The sequence below is a fragment of the Lycorma delicatula genome, chromosome 2, assembly GCF_047948215.1.
Source record: "Lycorma delicatula isolate Av1 chromosome 2, ASM4794821v1, whole genome shotgun sequence".
NCBI classification, from domain to species: Eukaryota; Metazoa; Arthropoda; class Insecta; order Hemiptera; family Fulgoridae; genus Lycorma; species Lycorma delicatula.
In genome coordinates, this window is record NC_134456.1 from 190,123,007 (window position 1) to 190,145,091 (window position 22,085).

The window sequence follows — 22,085 nt, forward strand, 5'->3', positions numbered from 1 at the left end:
TGTAAATCTTGTTTAGACTCAGGCTGACCATTAAATTATACTGTAATTTATTTTTTATGTACTCGATCAAATATTCTAAATTGTTTTGTAGTAGCAAATAAAAAATGCTCTGTAAAAAGTGTACATCTAATTTTTTTAAAAATATTTTCTTGTCATTCATTATTCTTCAATTTGATTCTAAAAATAAATATTTGGTTTTCATTTTCTTTATTTGTTAACTTTATAAAATTGAACCATTTGTTTTTACACACACACACACACACACACACACACACACACACACACACACACACACACACACACATATATATATAAATTCTATTAAAAAAACCACCTAGTACAGAATATTGAGATAAGAAATTGCTTACCTTAATTTTTCATGGAAGTACTTTCGTGGGATCCTGCATCTTCAGTCATGATTGAAATAATTTTATTGTTGCATAATAAAAATAGTAAAATAAATAATGATAATTGCGTAGTAATTTACACAAGTGCTGCTATCTGTTGCAGATTTTATGACTGTATCCCCCAAACAATGTCTTAAATTTTGTTTCTTTTTCTATTTATATATTTAATTTTTGTTATCTTTATTAATTTCTAAATTTTTATTAATATCAGAAATAGAAGGTTTATTTAATGGTCTGCCATATTAGATAAACCTGATTTATTTGTAATTTTTACAGTGTTAAAGAAGTCTGGTTTAAAAGGATCTATTCGTTTTTCTTACATAAATAACATCTCAATCATTACTTTAATTTTATAGAAGTCTACACAGATTGTTTATTTTATTATTTTTTTTAATGTTTTATTATCAGGTTTGTATGCCGGTTTAAATATTTCTTTATTGTAAGATTTACTGATGTTTTCAATGATTTTAGTGTATACTTGAATATGAATATTTTTTTCACTTTTTTGTGTGTTATTTGTGAGATAGTTATTTGGTTATTGTGTTTTCATGGTTTTTTTAATATAAATATTAATTAAAGTAGTATCATATATCCCTCATATCAGAGGAATAATATGAATCTTAAGATTAATTTCAGTAAAGTAATATAAATATGTATATAATATATGCTATAATATTATTTCAGCCTACACAAAGTACAAAATTAGAGACACTCCTACCTTTACTTTTTTATGTTCAAAACATTTTTGGGCCTAAGCCCATCTTCAGTGATATTTTTTAATAATTTTTCATCTGTTTGCATTTGTACATTTCTTAAAAAAGTCATTAATAAAATTTAAAAACATTTTAAAAATTCAGAACAAATATTTGTTTAGTCAAGAGAATGAAAAAGTATTGCAATAACTATTAATTTGTCAATATCTTAAACATTGTTCTGAATTTTTGAATTTATTAATGACAAATTTTACAAATTTAATCTAAATAAATTAATATATATATATATATATATATATATATATATCCATTAACATATTGACTACTGTGCTAATAAAATTTAATATTACATGAAATATATTCCACCAAAACAAGTAAACAGATATGTTAAACTTACCATATTAGTTCCAAGAATAATTCTATAATTAAATTAAAACTTATTTATTTATAATTTGTTAATTTGTCAAGATTGTTTTTTGAAATTTATTATGGATGGATATGCAAATTCTGCTCTTCAGTCTGGTATATGCCCAGTACTGAACATGAGAATTTAGATATCAACATTTTCAAAAAAACAATTTCGACAGATTAACAATTCATAAATAAGTATATTTTAAATATAATTATAGAATTTAATAACAACTGCAGATTAGGGATCCTGCAAAAATTGATTGTAATTGGTATGTTTTAAGTTAATATTTTGGTGGTTTATATTTCATTTAATATTAAATATTTTAATATATATATATATATATATATATATATATATATATATATATATATATATATATATAAATAAATCAATCTTGCTTTATATGTGTGTATCTGGTGGTTTGTAAATACTAAATATATATATATATATAAAATATTGCTAACCTAGCACAGAATATTGATATAAGACATTCTTACCTAAATTTAAAAAAAAAATCTCTCATTCTCTGCTGTTTTTTTTAAAAAATAAAATGTAAATATAATTTAACCGTACAGAGGGATAATATAAATCTTAAAAAGATTAATTTTAGTAAAAGCCAAATAATTGACTATTGTATTCACTGCTTTTTTTTCTGTAGTACTACTTGCTGTCTATGCCACAAATTTCATATTTCATGATTGTGTTCTGAGTATAATAAATGTTTTCATGCATAAAATTACAGCTATAAAAAAGAGTTACATGTACTTGAACATGGTTAGCACGAGACTAAAATAGGTTAAAATTTGTCAAAACGTGATTCTTCTGTAACAGTCGAGGTTTGGTATGTGTTGATGTAATTATCTTTTATTCTTACATAATCAATAAATGTAAAGTAGAATTCAAACTACTAAAACTTTTTAGTAGAATTCATTTGTTTAAAGGTTTAGTAATGTACTTGAAAAAGCCTGTTGGTACAGAACATTATTGCTGCCATTTCAAGGATTAAAATGTTTTCTAGAAATAAGTAAATAAATACGGATAAAATTGGAATATTGTATATAAAATGTTTAAACTTATTTCAGAAGTAGAATAAGTTCACAAATGTTTTTAGTGGGAAAGCTAAATGCACTGATTTTGATGATTAGTTTTCATTTTGCAGAGATAGTTGTTGAATTGAATATTTTTTCAGATTATATAAACATAAGGAAATTACAAGGTCTACATATATGACAAAATATTTTTTATTATTTGTTTTTATGATTTCTTAGTGTTTGGATTGTAATGTAATATGATGTAAAGCCTGACGTAGTTGGAAGTTAACTGCAAATTTTTAAATTAACTAATCAATAGTAATACTTGATTTATATGATCTTGTTCTCTATAACTGTATATTTAACCTTTCATTAACAACTTTTTAATTTATGATTACTATAAAAAAAGAATGAACTTAAAGATAACAGTAATTACATAAACCATTTTCAATTATATATTATTTTTAGTTTGTATTTATAAAGATTCAGTTTATTGAAGTTAAATAACTGAGTTCTACTAACTGTATATGATATTTTTGCTTTAATTCATCTCAAGTAATAAGAAGTATCTGTTAATGCTCTGAATTTTATTGGGGTATACCATTTTAATTCAACAAATGATCAGTGCATCACTATTTTTGATTTTGATGATATTTGGTGTATGACAACTACCCTCCTTGTAGTGACCAAAAAATATTTTTTTATATTTAAAAAAAATTTTTTTTTGGAGTAATAGACTTTTCTAACTTGCCAACAGGTAAAAACAGCCATTTTGTGACTTTTTCCATGAGCTGTAGCATTCTTATTTTACATTGTACAGAGATCAAAAAGGGAAAGAGTAAAGATGGAACTTCATCTTAGTGTACTCAAAATTTTTTTTGTTATATAATCAAATCTTGCAATGTTTACTGAAGTTATGTTTACAAATTGTTATTTTTTCAAATTTTGGCCCCAAAATAAATAATGAAGGGCTTAGGGTAACAGGCCTGTTTTTTTTACCTTTTAACTCTTAGGTGTAGTAGTACTTTATTGGACTGTTACTGAGTGTCGATTAAAAAAATGGCCGCCAAATCATAAGATTTTGAAAAAGCTCTGAAGATGTGAGAATCTTTAAAATATTCTCTAGTTGAACCCATGTTTGGTTATCTCTCAATGATTTCTTGAATGAAGTACTAGGACCCTGTGAATGGAAAAAGTGTATTCGATATTCCTCTTCATTTTCATGTACTTTGACTTTACCTAACCACCACTTGACATCATATACTCAGCAGACATAATTTTTACATTTTGGCTTTGGTAAACCTATAAAGCAATCAGAAACACTAATGTTCTTATGTACTGATACTAATGTAAATGTTTCTGATTCAGAGGTCACCGGACTTTCAGAATATATTTTTGACTTGTTGGAACATAACTATGAAAGGTTCTTGTTTCTGAGACTGTTGTGATTACCTGATAACGAGAACTGAGGTATTCTTCAGTCTCTTGAACGTTTTTATTAGAGCAGAAAATAAATATTATATTTTTAATATTGTCTTTACAATAATTGTACATTTCAGAAGGTGTAACAATTTGATTTTTGATTGTTCTTTGAAGGCTTGCTTTGATCAGTCCTTATTACAGTCCTACCAATACCATCACATGGTCCTTTCCCATTGTATGAGGCAAAAAAATACCATTCAGCTGCGATTTCTAAATCTCCTTGTTGGTAGCACAAATATATGAAATTTTTTTGTTTTTATACTGGTTTGAGGAGGCATCAGAAAAATAAAAAAAATGGTTTAACTTGTGGTAACAGTGTTTTTACTTTATTTATAACTTGCTGTTGAAAGCAGAAGAATGATGTAGTATTGTGCTTCAAGTACTCACTAATCACACAGTAGCTTTGGCTTTGTAATGTTCCTTCTTTTTTTTAAATATATGAAAAATGGATGTACTATGGCATAAGATTTTGACCAGTGATATGACTGGACTTCATCCTGTATCACAAAAGGAAAATGTTATGAGTAGTCTCCCATTACAATACATTCATCCTCCAACAAGTTTATCTAAGTACTCTTGAAATGGTGGAAGAATTTGAGTAGTTTACAACGGTCAACAGAAACCCACTTTTGAAGATAATTTTAGAATCAAAATCATCCCAGCTCTCTTGCAGTAATATGAGCACTTCATTAGAGCCTGGATTTTTTCACACTGTAACAGCATGCATGTTTCATTTTCTATATCATATCTTGGTTGAAAGGAAAATTTTATAATCAAATTATATTTTTAGAGCAGATAACATGAGTTTTACAATTTGGTGGGTGACATACACAAGCAGAGTGAGTACCTGACCCACCAACCAGAACACAAAATTTAGGTCTTAAATCAGCAAATTTTGAAAAACCAATTTTTAAATTATGTTTTTCTTTGAAGGTGTGTACAATTCTTTTAAGTTACATAAGATAAGCCTTTTTTGAATATTAATTTTCTTCCGTCAGCTTTTCTTACAGACACAATCCATCTTGCCTGGCATCATTCAGCTGTGCTCATCATTCTGGTAAAAATCTTGGACACATTTAATAACATTTTCATCAGTTACATTACTGGATTTCTTTTTGCGGATTTGTGGCCAAATTCAACTTGTTTTAACTAATTGTTTGGATTGACGTAGTAAATATTGACTAATACTAAATTCATTTTGAATTTTTTGAATGCTCAATCTGCTTGGTAATAAACTTAAAATATTAATTTTTTCCTGTGTTGAAGTAACTATTTCATTTTATTCTTTATTTTAATGATTAATTATTCATAATCCATACCTAAATCAGCATAATTTTGTTGTACTAAACTGGTTTCCTCTGTAGAAATATTTAAATCAAAGGAATTGTTTAATTTACTGATAACTGATGCGACTATTTTTGTAACTTTTAAAAAAAAATTGGTTTCTTTGTGCTGCTTGATAATTTTTGAATCCTAATGGGGGAAATGCCAAGTACTGAACACGCTTTATTCACTGACTTGACTATAACACATTGAGGCTCAAATATATCTTGACATTCCGGTTTGCTTTCTGTATCATTCTGTGGTTTTTGTATTTAGTTTAAGCATTTTGTACACAGCGCTCTGCCTGGAAGTAATTTTAAATTTGGATTGCTTGTTGAAAGTGTCAAAGAGATTTCTTAACCGGTTTAGTTTGACAGCTAAATGGGTCAGAGCAACTTTTCCCATTAATATGAAGATATTTTCAAAATATTTGGTTTTATGAAAAGTACATATATTTTTTGTTTCAGTACATCCACTTCTTAAAGATTTCAATGTTATTTGCTGTTCAGTAAACTAAAATATTGTGCAATACTGAAGATCTATTGTAAGTCAATTTGTGACATACTGTTTCAGTGTGAATGCCAATTGAACATTTCATAATTTGTTTTTATAAAATGCAAGGGTTCTTACAATAACAATGCAGTTAGTATAAATTATAAAACTACCAGTTACACCTCACCTTGTCTTATCCCATTTTTTCTACAGCTAAAATAAAGGTTGTTCTAATTAATAAAATTAAATATAAAAAAATATTGCATAAAAGAGAAGTTCACTGCTAATAAAGTTACTTTATTAACAAACGTACATTACCTAACCATAATATTAACACTAGCAACAACACAACATATCACATTGAAATCTAAACTGTAACTGAGCCCTTCTACAATGTTTACATTCACGATTATGCAAACATTCATGTCCATGCATGTCTATTCATTTTCGTGTTTAAACATGAGTTTGTGTGTATTAGTTACACTTTAAATAATATAAAACTATCTAGAATATAAGCAATCTCATTATAGATATATCAGACTATTTTGTGTAGTAGGCCTACATTATTATATTTTTAAAAAGAACATGCTGTTAATTTTTTGGATTCATTGTTCATGGTTAAAAGGAACAGTGTTTTTAGTGGTTTTGATGGTTTTATTATTTACAACCCCTTTGAGTAACAAAATAAATTTTATATGGTTTTAAAGTAAATAAAAAGTACTGTAAAAATTTCAAATTTTTGCCACCTGTTCCAGATGGGTTTTTGGGCCCCAAAAATGAGACTTTTCTAAATCTTACGATTTGGCAGCTATTTTTTTTTAATGGACTCTGTAACACAGTACAATTTTTTTTATTTTAAGTACTGCTAGTACCTAAGAGTTTAAAGGTAAAAAACAAGCCTGTTACCAAGCCCTTCATTATTTATTTTGGGCCCAACATTTGAAAAAAAAAAAAAAAAAAAAAAAAAAAAATTTGTAAATGTAACGTCAGTAAACATTACAAGATTTGGTTATGTAACAAAATAAATTTTGAATACACTAAGATAAAGTTTCATATTTACTCTTTCCAAAAACCCCCTTTTGACCTCTGTATGATGGAAAATAAGAATTCTGCAGCTCATAGACAAGGTGACGAAAATGGTTATTTTTACCTGTTGGCAAGTTAGAAAATAGTCTATTACTCAAGAAAAATTTTTTTTTGGCCATTACGTGGTGGCTAGTTATTATATAGCAAATATCATCAAAATCAAAAATAGTGATGCAATAATTTTTTTGAAAATTTGTTGAATTAAAATGAAACATCCCTATTTTCAGAAATAATTTGTCCATTTGAAAAGTTTGAATTGGAGTTGATGAAAGAGAAACAGTCATGGGCTGCATATGAAGATGCAGATGAATTTTTTGATGATACACAAGAGAATGTTACATTGGCTAATAATGTGACAAAATATTCTGATGCTACAATGCAAATTGAAAGCGGATATGATGTGTAAGTCTTTTATAAAATGCAAATTAATTCTTTAATTTTTCAGAAATTTGTTCTATCAGTGTTTAATCAGTTTACTTAATTGAATTAAATTTTTTTCCTGTAATTTCAAATCTAATTCAAATTTTTAAGTTTTATGTGTTTCTTGAAATTGTCACATGTTTTATAATTTTTTCAAAGAGAGGTTTTGTGAATTCAAATATGGTAAATTATTTTGATAGTTCAACTGGTGTTTTACTCATGACCAGGTTAGTCATGAGTAATAAATATAAAAAGTTTGAAGAAGTGGAATACTATTTCCATTTTAAACCATATAAAAGTATAAGAGGGAATAGAAAAATTTATTTTAAAATTAGTGTTTTATGATACTTTTATTTATTCTGTTTTTATTGTTATATTTTTAAATTATTATCTTGTTTATAAGAAGTTAGAACTTACTAAATTCCTGTGATGTGGTTTACAAAATAACATTGCATCAATAATAATATTAATTCAATATGTTTTACTAATTCATTACATCATGTTCATGCTTTGCATTGAATTCTTTCAGAATCTGTGTAAATTATGAACAGAAAATACCATTTGCTGTTCAAGAAAGTATTGTAGTTGTGAAAAATGTAGGTTTTCAGATTTCAATGAAAATACCCATTTTGACCATCCTTGAATCCATTTTGACTAGTCTCGGCGTGATGTGTGTAGTTATGTATCTCGCATAACTTAAAATTGATTAGCCGTACCAAAAAATTTTGATTTTGGACTTAACTGCAGTAATAAGCCATCATTAAGAGCTTTTCGATATACTCATAAGTGGAACTTATTTTCATTGGTTCCAAAGTTATAGTCAAATGAAATTATTGATTAGTCAAATGAAATTATTTGGATCTTACAAGGGAAAGGTACATTGGTTTGAATCAGACTTCATTTTCTTTTTTTTAACTATTCTTTTCTTTAATTGAAATATATTGATTTATTAATAATTAATAATGCTAAAAAAATAATATGAAAAAAATCAGAAGTTGTTAGTGAAATAAAATTTTATGTACTTTTAAAAATGTGTATATGTAATTTAATAGTCGTACAAGGAAGTTATGTGGTGCCCACATCAGCTTCTTTAAATACTGTAAATTTATACCTATAAATAAGATAGGCCTGATTGAGGTTCCAAAATTAACTCGGATTCTGTGTTTAATGTCCCGAAGTTGGAATATCACCTCAGTTATAGTGTTACTCTTGAATTGCAGAATATTACTGTTTTGTACCAGCTGCCTATCATTGAATTATTATCCAAATACTACAATGTTCTGTTACCTTATTTTCTGAAAGTATTTCTGAAAATTTTCATTACAAAATTTGTTAACATTTTTTATTTTTCTTTCTCTCTTATTTTAGATATATTACTAGTTTTGTAATTTTTAAATAATTCTGACATTTTTCCTGCAAGTGATGCATTAATAATATGGAGCAAAGATTTATTTATTTCATCTTTTTAATTAGAGAATTAGATAAACATTTGTTATTCTGCCAGAATAACAAATCAGATTTCCTAATTGCCTTTTTATTGTTCATTAATTTTTTTTATGGGCTTGTTATATTAAATTTTCCTTTATTCTGTTATTCATTTTGCATAATGTTGTTAAATTTTCTTTCATCTTACTATCTCACAGGACATAAACCAATCATTCGATACCAACTTCTCTGTCCTCCTGCCCTTTTCTTTTATCCCTTTATTTATTATTTTCTATACAAAACTTAGAGTAATAATTTTAATTAATTATAACTTCCTTAAAATAATCTGCTTTAGTTGATCCAATAAATTTTCTGTAAACCTCAGCTAAGTTTTAGATGTTATAATTTTGTAATAAACATGTATATAAAAAAAAACATGTTATACACCAAATTAAAGCTGAATTTTTTCAGGTTATTTTATAACTGGTTTGAAAAGAAATTAAGCTATTGGTTACATTTAAAGGGAAACTTTTTTTTTGCCATTTTTTTTGTATTTGCGCAAATTTTTATGTATTATAAGTATTTTATGTTTTAAACTATAGGTTTTTATTTCTACCCTCATAAATTTTAGATTTTTGATGATAGTGGACCTTGAAAAAAAGAATTACCTGTCTCGGTTATCTTATCAAAATAATTTTTTAATTTTAGTAAACAATTGTATAACGCATTTTAAAATGCCACAGTTTACTTATTTGGGTTAATGGTTGACAAGAAAGAGTAAACATGAAGATAAAAATTTATTTAAAAACTTTCAGTCTAATGCTAATTTTGTTGCATTAGTCTAGCCTTCTGACAACTGCGTTTCTATGCTGCCTAACCATAATTTTCTTTTTGTGGTTTTATCACAATATTTCATAAAATATTAAATCTGACATTCATAATTTCTGTTAACATTGTTTTTAGTATACAACACTAATGCGTATATATTTTTTTTTTTGAGTAATTTATTTTCTGAACCCTTTTGTAAAGTGTTTGATAATAGTCATATTTTAAAACATGTTTTTTGCTCATTATATGTTTAAGTAAATTTTATAGTTAGTTCTGTACATGTAGTTAGTGATATTTTATTACACAATGAGAAACTTAAATGTCTCATTATTTACTGGTTTATTGGCTTTCTTCATTGTATAACAATTTATAATGTAGAATTGAAAGTGGGTTATTTTTAAACGCGTAATAGATATTTGGTTGCCTCTGAGGTGCATATTTCTTGTATTTGTTAGAAAGCATTATTGTTGTCTGATAATTTTGCTATTCAGTTCAAGTCAGTACTATTTGAGTTTTAATGATTTAATTATTTTGGCTTATGTTTATTTACTTTTTTTTTTATTTCAGAACATTAACTGATCAAAGTCAAACAATCCCTTCTAAAGAACCTGAAACACCTCCTTCTGTGTTACGTGAACGAATCAGTTCTATTTCTCATACATTGACTAATGTGATTAAGGATTATGATGAACTAAGAGAGTACACTACATTAGAAAAGCAGCTACTGGGAAATGAGGTATTCAACAGTATAGCTGACATTCTGTAAAAAAAAAAAAAAACTTATAAAATAACTGGGTTCATCCTTATAAAATAACCGGGTCATATGTGAAATTTTTATTTATTTATTTATTTTTTTAATAAAAATTTAGACTTTACATATTTACTTAGCAGAACTTACGTACTTAATATGTTGGTAACTACGAACCCATCAGTTATATGAATGTGATTATATTCAAGTATAAGTTGCAATATCATGTATAAATTTTTCCATCCATCATTTGTGGGAATTTAAGTAGTAATAGAGTGACTCTTGTAGGCTTATTTTCAGCTTTACTGGACTATTTTCTTCAAAATTGACCCTTGTATTAGATAGAATTTGTTATTAATTTTACTTTAAGAATGACTCCACTCTTCCTAGTATATGATTTATATATTGTTTTTATACAGAAAATTTATGTGTTCATCAAGATGTAAATAAGAAACTTTCCTGTGAAATGCTTTCATGGAATTTATCCACATCATCAGTATGTGCAAACAGTGCAGTAAAGTGCTCGCAAATATATTAAAATTAACTGCTCATAACATTGGCAAAATTTTAAAACTTGTTCACTGTAGTTGGTTCAGTGCAGTTTTGTAATAGAAATTAGGGTCTGCTTGTTGGTGTATTGGTTGGCATGCGAGTTTGTTCATTAGATGGCTGGTGTTGGGTTCAATTGTTGACAAGGATGTGGCATTTTTTGTTTTCAAAAATATGTGCACAACCTTGTTTGAGGTCATATAGGAAAACAGTTATCTCGATGGTTTATATAAATATATATTTAATAATGATATCAATCAATTAATTAGATAAAAAATATCCAATTTATTTTATTAATATGTATATTTTTTAATCGAATTATGTTTGAGTCTTATTCTATTAAATTAAACAATTTTGAGACTTTTTTTCTTTTATGGAGGAGATTTCTCTGGCAATTCCATTATTAGATTTAATCATCTTACTTAAATAGAACATTTTTAAAAAATAAATTATGTTACCTACATATTTGATTATAGATACATATTTGATTATAACTTTTCGAAGAAAAGTACGGGTGTTACTTTTGGTGGCCAGGACTGTAAACCGCCTCGACCAATCGGTTTATTTGGGAATTGCTTATTTAAGTAGTGGAAACAGTACGAGAGAAATGTGGAGACACATTGTCATGCTGGAAATACATCAGGCATATTTTTGCAAGAGGAACATCTTCAAGTAATGGCTGTAATTTTTTTTGAAGAAACTGTAAGTCCACCTCACCTGTTAAGCATCCTTGGAAAACAAATGATCCAATAAATTGATTATAAATACACATTATTAACATACATTATGACTTCTGTCCATGAGCGTTGGTTTCTCATGTTTATGCTATCATGAGTAAACTGTGATTCATTGATAAATAAAATATGCTTCAAGATTTGTCAATGAGTATTTAACCTATTGCAGAACACCAAGGGAAGCGCACGGTCTCTTACATATAGGTGTTGTACTTTCTGTTTATGACATGGATAAAGGTTGTTATTCTTAAGTATCCTCCATACTTTAGTTTTGAAACTCAACCAGTTAGAAAGACATCCTGTACTGCCACTGGGACTACACTGAACAGCGGCAATAATGCTTTCATCAACATCATGCTGGAGAGAACAGTCAAGGGATGCGATTACTTTTAGGGAGATCCTGTTTCCCATAATATACAACATGCTGCACTAATAGTTATTGGATATGGAATCCTGCAATTAGGATAACATTATCAATATTCTTTAATAGCATTCATAGCACTGCCTTCACACACAATAAATAAACACTATATCAGCATAATTCAAAAATAAGTATGGCATTATTACTTCAATAACCAACCAGATTCAAAATGGTTATGCAGTACAACTGTTAACTTGTACTAACAGAAAAATTGTACTAATGAACTGAAACTCAATTGTAAAGTTACAAAACAACACAATTATGATTCAAAAAACTTAATTGTTGGACAGCTGTTATTGTATTGCCAATTTATGAAATAAATTTCTAACAAAAAAATTATTCCTTATTTTAATTTTATTTAAACAAAGATCATACTTTTTAACAGAACTTAAATATACCGTTAAGATAGTTGATTCAGTACTATTTCATATGAAATTTTTTTTTCTGAAACTTCTTTTATAAATTTGGAATACCAGCAGTTTCTGGTTTTTGTCATTTTTCCTCAGTTTTGAAAAATAAATCTGTTATTGATAAAATTCATTTTCCAGTTAAATTTAGCTTTGTATTGCTCTAAATAAAAATCCATTTTATTTAACTGTTATCCACTTTCTGTTTACTTTATTTATACTGTTCTGTTACGAATTAAATTTACTACAAGTTTTATTAGAGTTTTATCTGTTTATTTGAAATTTAACAAAGTTATTACAAGTCAAACGTAAAAAGGTGTGTTTTTCACTGGTTTTCTAAAAAACTACAAAAGTTACAGTACTTGAACTCATTTTTTTCGATTTCTTAAATTGAATTTCATTTGAAACCATAAAATAGCTTACATTTTTGCATCCCAAGAATATTTGTATGGCTTCATTTCACAGGAGGAGATGAAATCTGGATGAAATGTTTTGCCATCCATAACTTGTTAACAAAGTATTTCCGAACCTATGTTTATATTTACTTTTTTCTTTATTTTTACACATAGAATGAGTTGCCAAAACATCTACATAATGTAATAAATCAGCCTATATAATATATATATATATATATGCTAGCTAATGTGCCTTAGCCAGTGTATATTAACAGTATGCTATTTATTTCCATTCATTTTCTTTATTTATCAAGATTGTAAGACAATTCTTAATCCTGCATTTCAAGAGCCTTAGTTCATGTTCTTTTGTTCTACGTTTTTTCTTCACTTACTTTCATCAAGATGCAGATTTCTCACTTTTACATTTGTGAATGACTTTTTATCACAGCAGCACTTTCAAACTAATATTCTATATCAGTTTTACCTTTTACCTGCTTATTTGTTTTTATTTACTCTCATGAGTTTTTATCTAATTTTAACCAGTTAACATTCTGTCCGAAAAGAAGTCTTGCTAATTTTATTTGGTTATATGTTTTTTAAAAACTTTAATTTCAAGATTTGTTCATTTAAAATAGGTTTAATGGTGTTAAACATATAAAATACTAGCAAAAGTTTATACTATGTAAATTAGAAGCAGTCTCTCTTGTCTTATTTGCCCTCTTTTCCTTATCTCTTGGTTGTGTATCATCGGTCAGCAGTTATAATCTCATGCTGTAACGTGTTGGCTTGCTGATTGATGTCTTCAATAGTTAGGATGGTAGCTGTTTCTTTATTGAAATTCTGTGGGTTAGCAACCCTCTGTGCCTTTGAAACTGTCCAAAAACTTTTCCTTTGCAGTGGGATGTACAGAAAACTATACTAACAGCTGGGAAGCCTACTAGATAGTAAGGCATCCTTTCCTCATAAAATCTAATCTAAGTAAATAAGCACATGGATTAAATGAATCGCATGACAGTAATGGTTTTATTTTTAATAGAATTATATTGCTGACTGACTATTTTTATTGGTTACAACTGGTTGATGATGTAAGGCTTAAAAATAATTTTTTATAGATTAAAGAATTTTGTATGAATATCTGTCTGTTAATTACTTACATAAATAATAATTAATTCTTAAATTATTGAAAGCAAAAGAAAAAATACAGATTATTAATGTTGAGATTATATTTTTAATCAGTGGTTTTCTGTTGTATTAATTCAATGCTTTCAATTTTTTTGTTTAACAGTGCAGTGAACATGCAAAACAACTGGATGAAATGTCTCAGCATAATTCAACATTGAGGGCTGCTCTTGAAAATAAAACGTCTGCTTATAATGAAGTGGTGAAGCTTTACAATGAATTGAATGCTAGTTATAATTTAGAAGTAGAGAAAAATAAATTGATCAAAGATGTGGTGAGAATAAAATGCAATACTTTTTTTACACCCTTTCGTATTTACTTGTAGTTATATTTTAAGCAAAACAAATTAGTAAATCATGATGATTTTAGAGTTTGTAAATGTCATTTTATTCCTTTTCTTTTTTCTTTCCTTTTTTTAAAGTAAAAAACTTACCAATGAGTGAGTAGTCTGAGAATAAATATTAAACTTGTCATCATTTGTAAACAAATTGTCATGTCATAAATTATTGCCTTGTTTCTTAGTTGATGATGTAATAAGAACTGGTTGGGTGTTGAGTAAGGTTTGAATACTAGGTTTAAGTGTATAGTTTTGAGGTCTAGATTGGACTTTACTTTCTCACCATTTATTTCATTTGTTATGTTCTTGTGATGACTAATTAATTATGGAACTAATTATCGAAGAATGTTTCATTCCTTTTAAATCTTAATAAGTTTAGTTTAATTTTCTTACACTATGTTGTTTTTTTTTTTTTTTGACAAAAATGATTTTAGATTGGGTATATTAAATCCTCAGTTAAATGAGGTATCCATTAGGCTAATTTCCATGCACTTAAAAGAAATCTGGTTTTTATGTACAGTGTGAATGGCAATGTTATATTGCCCTAACTATGAGGGATGTTCAAAAAATAACAGCTGCTTTAAACTTGTCACCACAAATATTACTTGAGCCTGCGTAGCACAGTTATGATGTTGGTAAATGTTATTTCTCTTACATCAAATAGTACTATCAGTATTAGTGTAAGTTTTCAGTCCAGAGTTACAACATTTCAAAACAAATGTTTGTTACTGTTTGTCCAGTAAATATGTGTTTCAAAATTTGTTTGGGTCGAACAATAAAATCTGATGACATTCTTGAAGTTAATTAATATTATTGAAGATGTACAAGATGTTGGAAATATCAAGAATGTGTGTCATTGGTATGAAATTTCACAAGAGGTCATTATCCTCATCTAATGAACTCCTTATCAGATGACTGGCCTCATCAACAAAAAGCAGTAACACCTCATGAAATTTTAACTCTTAATAACATTTTACAGCAAGAAATTACTATCCGTGCTGATTATTATAAAGAAATCTTTGTTAAGCTCTCAATATAAGTATCCAGGTAGGCTTTCACACAGAATTACTTTTTAATATGACATTGCCTGGCCTGATTGTTGGAGGATCTACTGCCTAGCTCTTGAAGTCATACTAATGTTGAACCATGATTATCTACTGTAAAGCTTTGATTTTGTTTCCTCTTTAGAGGGAGGAAATTTAAAGAAATATCTTGGAGGAATTTTTTTTGCTGACAATGAAGAACGAAAAGAATCTGTCAAAACATTCTTATAAGAAATGATTAAAAACTTTTATAGACAGACAGTAAACTTGCTTGCTCCTGGGAAAGTGCTCATTAAACTTCATTTATTATATAGAAGAGAAATAAATCAAAATATGCGGATTTCATTTTTTTTCAATTGATTTTTCTTCATATCAAATAAATGTAAATTGAAAAAGGATGTTAATTTTTGAACATTCCACATTTAATCATGGCTTTCATAAAAATAAGAAAATTTATTTATGAACTCTCTTACTAATAAGTAAGAGAGAACTGATAATAATCAGTTCTCATTGTTGTTGAATTTATATTTTTAATGTAAAACATTATATACATTGCACAAGAATTCTTTCTGTATTTGAAGCTGGGTCATAGTTCTGTGTGGTACAAAAGCTACAATTCATTGCACTATATTAATTAAAGAAGTAATATGTAAAGTGATATTAAATTAACTTTTTTTCTTTTCAGAATTATTATGAAGAAGAAATAAAAGAACTGAAAGAACAGAATACATTCCTGCACAATGAACTTAAATTGAAAAGTGAAAGTTTTGAAGAATTGCAGAAACAATTTGATGTCCTGAATAAAAACATAATGGTTTTGTCTGAAGAAAAATTAAAATTAGAAGAAGAATGTGTGAGTTAATTATATCATAATTTTCTGTTAACTTGCCTTTTCTTGTATGATTTTGTACTTGATACAACTGCATCATGCATCAGTTTGTTCTGAAAAGTGAATAGAACTATGATACTCGGGAATGTATCCCATAAAATCACACATGTACTTTTTGATGTGAGTATCTAAATTCTTAGTGTCTGTGCATGTAAATGCAAATAATCATGTTCATATAAATGCTGCTGAGTGGTGTGTGGAGTTTTGAAAAAGACACTACTCCATATGCATAGCTAGTTTGATTTGATGTATTTAATGTTCAGGAAAAACATCCTTTTCAGAACTTTTGTTGCTGGTGTAGGATTTTGTAACAGCAGCAGTTGTTATGTGAATAATGGAGATAAATTCAAAGTTGTGCATAGATAAAGGAATACAGATTTCAATATAAACATGCTATTACTGAATGTTCTATGATGGCATTACAGTTTCAAAAATTAATTTTTTTATTCTCTGTAAATGGTGGATCCTTTGGTATTATGTTAAACCTAGTATAGACCAAATTAGTAAGTCAGTCTCAGCATTGAGAAGTATTTCAGCAGAAAAACACTTCTTATCAGTTACATGTTTTTAGTTAGAAAGTGTTCTTTGAAAATTAAATTTTGCACAGGAATATCTACCTCATCATTTAGCCAGTACAACTTCAAACTTAGCAAAACAATTTCTTTTAACTTTGTAGACAGAATACAAATTGTTGAGTCGTTGAAATATAATTTACATAAAACAATTAATTATAATAATTATAAATTAATTAACCTTAACACACCTGTGAAAGCAAGCATGAAACTAAACTGTGTAGAAATTGCTTCATGGTAACAAATGTTAGATTGAGCTTAAGTTATGTTAGAAATTAATCTGACTTTGGAAAATGTTGTTTTGTCCAGTAAATTTTCTAGTCCACTTGAAATTAGACGCTTCTGTTTTTATATTGCACCGTGACATATAGTCTACATTATGTTTTTGCATTTCAAGATCTGTTTTTCATATTTATTACTACTCCTTGCTTTTTTGTAATTAAGGGAACCAAAAAGCAGGGAATAGATGTTTTTCTCCCATAACCAATCAATTACTTTTACATTTGGGGAAATTAGAGTAAGAATTTATATAATTGAACATAATTGTATGGAATTTTGACCTCTATTACTAATATGAATTCCGTGGTATATTTTCTAAGAGTGTAGGAAAGTGTTTGAAAGCAACCACATTCATTTCTGTAGATAATATCTCTTGTTTATTTGATTAAAAAAAATAATGACGGCTTTTAGATCTTTTTCTCTCTTTTTTATGATTTTAATTAATTTTATTTGCCCTGCAGTGCTTGTTATCTTGTTCAAAACTACTACTGTTAATAAATCAGTTTCAGTTATTTAATTTTAAAAATTATATCATAAATAAAATATTTGCCTGTTTTATCAAAACATTTTGGTTTAGTTTTTCCACTCAGGTTTGTGAATAATCTTCTTCCTCAAAGTATACATTTCACTATTAAGTCTCTTTCCTTAATGTAAAAAAAAAATTATTCTGGGTTTTATTTCTTTTATACATAACATTCTTTGCTATCACTTAATCAGAGTAATTGAGTACAAATACTGGTTACGTTTTATAGTTTCCTTCATGGTGTTACATTTTCAGTAAATAATTTTTAAAAAAATATTGAAACAGATTTCCAGCTTACTTGTCTTACATTATAAACCTATTCTGCCAACTTACATATGAGAAAAAGACATTTACTATAATCATTTCCTATTTGAAAATATTCCCGGAATCATATTATAAAAACTTATCTGGGGGTTTAGAAATAGAACTTCAGTCTACTTTGCTCACCTCCAATTAATCAGAACAATAATAACAAATAAGAGTAGCTTGTATTATGATAGAATTTACAGGGAACAAAAGGAGAGCTTAGTAGCCATGGTGGTGATATGCACCAATGGCATAGAAGAGGCAGTTTTGCCTAACTAACTTAATAGATATATTAATGATTTTGTGGTAATATAATCTAATATTGTATATAGTTTAATCATATATTATGTAACCTGATGATTTTTGTGGAAGGAGTTATTAAAATATGAGCTGATGTGAACTAGCTTGTGTTAGTAATTATTATGCTTTATTTGAAATTGTATTTCAAGTGAAATTGGTAACATTTGCATGTGCTTCCAACAAAGTTTACATTATATTATCTTTTATTGGTTAATTTTGTTGTCTCTAAGTTCTTTATTTTCTTCCAAAGTACTAACTGTTGATTTTTGTTATTTTAGAAAAAATTGCAAAGAAAGTATGAGAATATTGAGAAAAAAAATTTTGATCTTGAAGTAACTCTTGACCTTAAAAAGAAGAAATTTCTTGAACGAGAATCAGAACTGGAAAAAGAATTGCTGGTAAAGTTAGTTTTATTTAATTGTTTTAATCAAATAAAATTTATCTACCCACAGTTATATAAAATGTAGAGTGCTTATAAAAAATATATTCTAATCCCTATTTTTAGTAATATTTCTTTCATAAGGCAAAGTTTTTTGAAAACTTCAAAAAACACATTTTTTTAAGACGTGTTTTTTTAAAAACACGTTTTTTTTAAGTTCAAAATTGAACTTAACACTTACTTTCTTTTGGAGCCTTCTTCAGTGATGATGTAAATTTAAATAAAAAGAAAAATGATCACTTTATATTAAAATCCATTTAATGTATTCTTTTTCAGCTCCATAGGATTGTTCACTCTTTTTTCTATAGGTGTGTAATATAATACTACAAATATTATTGATATTAACATTATAGTAAATTATTGTTGTTGGTTGTTCAGTTCAGGTTATTTTATGTATATTGTGATTTTCTGTTTTTCTACATTTCCGTTATCACTGATAGTCGTTATTTATTTTTGAAGGCATTTTATTTTAACAAAGTAGTTTTGAAATATTATTTTTCTGCAGAAACAGATTGATACTCATGATCCTTAGTTGCTAAAATGGATTAATGTATTTAATTATTTTTTTTTTTTATTGTAGTATACAAATGACTGTAACTTACTATGTAGTAAGAAGAAATAACTTTCTCATTAAAATAGATATGCAAAATGTACACTATGATATGTTTTATTCCTTTTCATAAACATTGTCTATCTCCCAGAAAATAAAATTTGTTAAAATTTATAAACCTAATTAATGTCATATGTATATATATATATATATATATGTGTGTGTGTGTGTGTGTGTGTGTGTGTGTGTGTGTATGTATAAAGTTTCCATTTTATGATGTAAAAAAACTGGCATTGATATTTAACATTTAATGTAAATTAACAGTAAATTACTTTTCTAAAATTATGTATATTTCAGCACTTATATCATCAACCAGTTTTTGTATTTCCACATCATATTTCTGCCTTATTGAGATAAGTAATCACTGTTTGCTTTAAGTCTTTGTCAGTCTCTTGTTGGGTGTGTTTCTCTTTGTTAATCTGTCTTGGATTTCTTTCCAGATTTTGGTAGATTGGAAATTTTACTAGAAGTTGCTTTTTTTCTTAGCGGCATGAGGCCATGAATTTTCATTGAGGAACAAAATTCTGCAAGATAACAGACCCCTGTGTGATTTTGATTAGCTGATTATGAATCCTACAATTTTTTTCATGTTTTACATCAGCACATTATATTTATTATGCAACAAGTATTTCTAAGCTTCCCTAGGGTATAACATAATAAGGAAAGGACCTTTTCAGTCCCCAGAAGACAGTAGACTGTGGTTGTTTTGGTTCATGATTCCAGACTGTTTGTTGCTTACCATGGTGATTATAATTGAGCAAACTGTGTTGTACATAGTAATAGCAATAGTAATTTTTTTTCACCTTAACAAATATTATTTTATAATGCCCAAAATTTCCTGCTTATCAGTAACTTGCCTGACAATGTTTTTTTATAAAACTAATTCTGATTCCATTAAATGGAACCCAGTCCCATTAACAAAAACTGTGAAAAAATGTTTATATATTTTTCTATGAAATTATTAATGGTACAATTACAAATCTCAAATATTATTTAGAAAACCTAAAATGTTGCTGTCTCTAAAATGAAATTTAGGACTGCTTTTATATATATATGATCCACCAAGTACAGAATAAAATTTAATTGGGTAGGATGAAACTTACCTTATATATCATTGTATACACAAGAGCACTTCATGATTTTTTCACATCTTCAGTTGATCCAATCATTTAATTGTTCACGTAAATTCACATATTATAAATACACAACATTAACAAAATAAAATTGTAAAATCTTGATAAATACAATAAAACGGAATTAATCTTTAAAAAAAATTCTTATAAATTTAAAATTTATGGTTTAAAATCAAAATTAAAAGTTAAAGTTAAATTTAAAAATTCCATGTATAAAAATATGTTGTCAAATAATAAAAATATTAATTAAAAGTTAAAATGATAGATATCTTAAAAGAATGAATATGTGTGTGTATGAAATGACACCTTATTTTTTTATTCCAAAAGCAGTTTTGCAAGATCCCATATCATCAGTTGTATATAAGGTATATTTATATAAAATTACGTATCAAATATAAAAATTTATGTTTACATGCTGCCATCTGTTGCATGTTTTTAGATAAAAATAAATGTAATCATAAAGTATGTAAATAATTTAATTCAAATCCACTTAGTAATGTAACATTAGTTGACCAGATTATGTAGTATAAATAATTTTCTATTTATTTTAATTTTAATTATGACGTCATATTTATATATATGCATTTATTTAATTTAATTGACTTATCTGTTTTCATATATATGATTGTAATTTTAATTTTAAAAAAAATTTATGTTTGATATGTAATTTAAATAAATATACCTTATGTACAACTGATGTGGATCCCGAGAAACTGCTTTTGGAATTAAAAAAATAAGGTATTTTTCATTTCATTTGCTTTGTAATTCTGTGCATGGGTTGTTCAAGTTGCTTTTTGTTTATAAAAATACAATATATATATATATATATATATATATATATATATACAAAACTTACTTTTTTTTATACAGTCTGCATTAGAAACTCTTGAGAAATGGAATAAATCTCTTACTGGATGTGGAAATGAAGAATTACCAGCACTGTCTATCAGGTAAAAATTATTTTTTTAATTTTTTTAAAGTATTTAAAATTTATCTCATTTATCTAATTGCTTGAGATTGAATGTATTGTTGCTTGAGATTTTATTTTCTTTTTTCCCCCATTTTTATATTCAACTTTTCATTTTTACCATTTACAAAAACAAAATTTGAATAATTTTGTTATTGAGGATGTAATATTTTAATCTTGATTCTTATGTAATTCTTAGCTGTTTCTGTTCTTAGTTGAAATTTTTTTCAGTTAATATCATTTTTTTCAACTAACAATGATTACTAAATGCACTTTATCTCCTTAAGTGAATCAAAAATGTTTTAATTGGATTTATGTGGTAAATTTTATATGGTTTCAATACTTAAGATCATCTATAGATCCTTTAATCATAACAATGCCACAGGTTACAGCTGTGATATTAATAATTGTGGCCATAGATGTAACATTACAGTTGTGACATTAGATGAAAAATATGATTCAGTCGCTTTTTTTATTTTTAATATTCATGTTTACTATCAGGACTTATTTCTATGTGATTCTACTTATTCTGATTTCCCTTTTAAAATACTCATGTGACAGTTTTGTTGATGTAAGTGTTTGATAATAGTCATATTTTAAAACATGTTTTTTGCTCATTATATGTTTAAGTAAAT

The 22,085-nt window shown here is 26.9% G+C and overlaps 1 protein-coding gene across 1 annotated transcript in view; it reads left to right on the top strand.

Annotated features, from left to right (window-relative positions):
* LOC142319526 (uncharacterized) overlaps positions 1-22,085 on the top strand; it is a 108,022-nt gene that overhangs the window by 50,220 nt on the left and 35,717 nt on the right. Inside the window, exons 11-16 of the mRNA XM_075356904.1 lie at positions 7,174-7,348; positions 10,187-10,355; positions 14,159-14,326; positions 16,118-16,285; positions 18,580-18,699; positions 21,354-21,433. Coding sequence (XP_075213019.1) covers positions 7,174-7,348; positions 10,187-10,355; positions 14,159-14,326; positions 16,118-16,285; positions 18,580-18,699; positions 21,354-21,433 — 880 coding nt within the window. The remainder of the gene's footprint in view (positions 1-7,173; positions 7,349-10,186; positions 10,356-14,158; positions 14,327-16,117; positions 16,286-18,579; positions 18,700-21,353; positions 21,434-22,085) is intronic.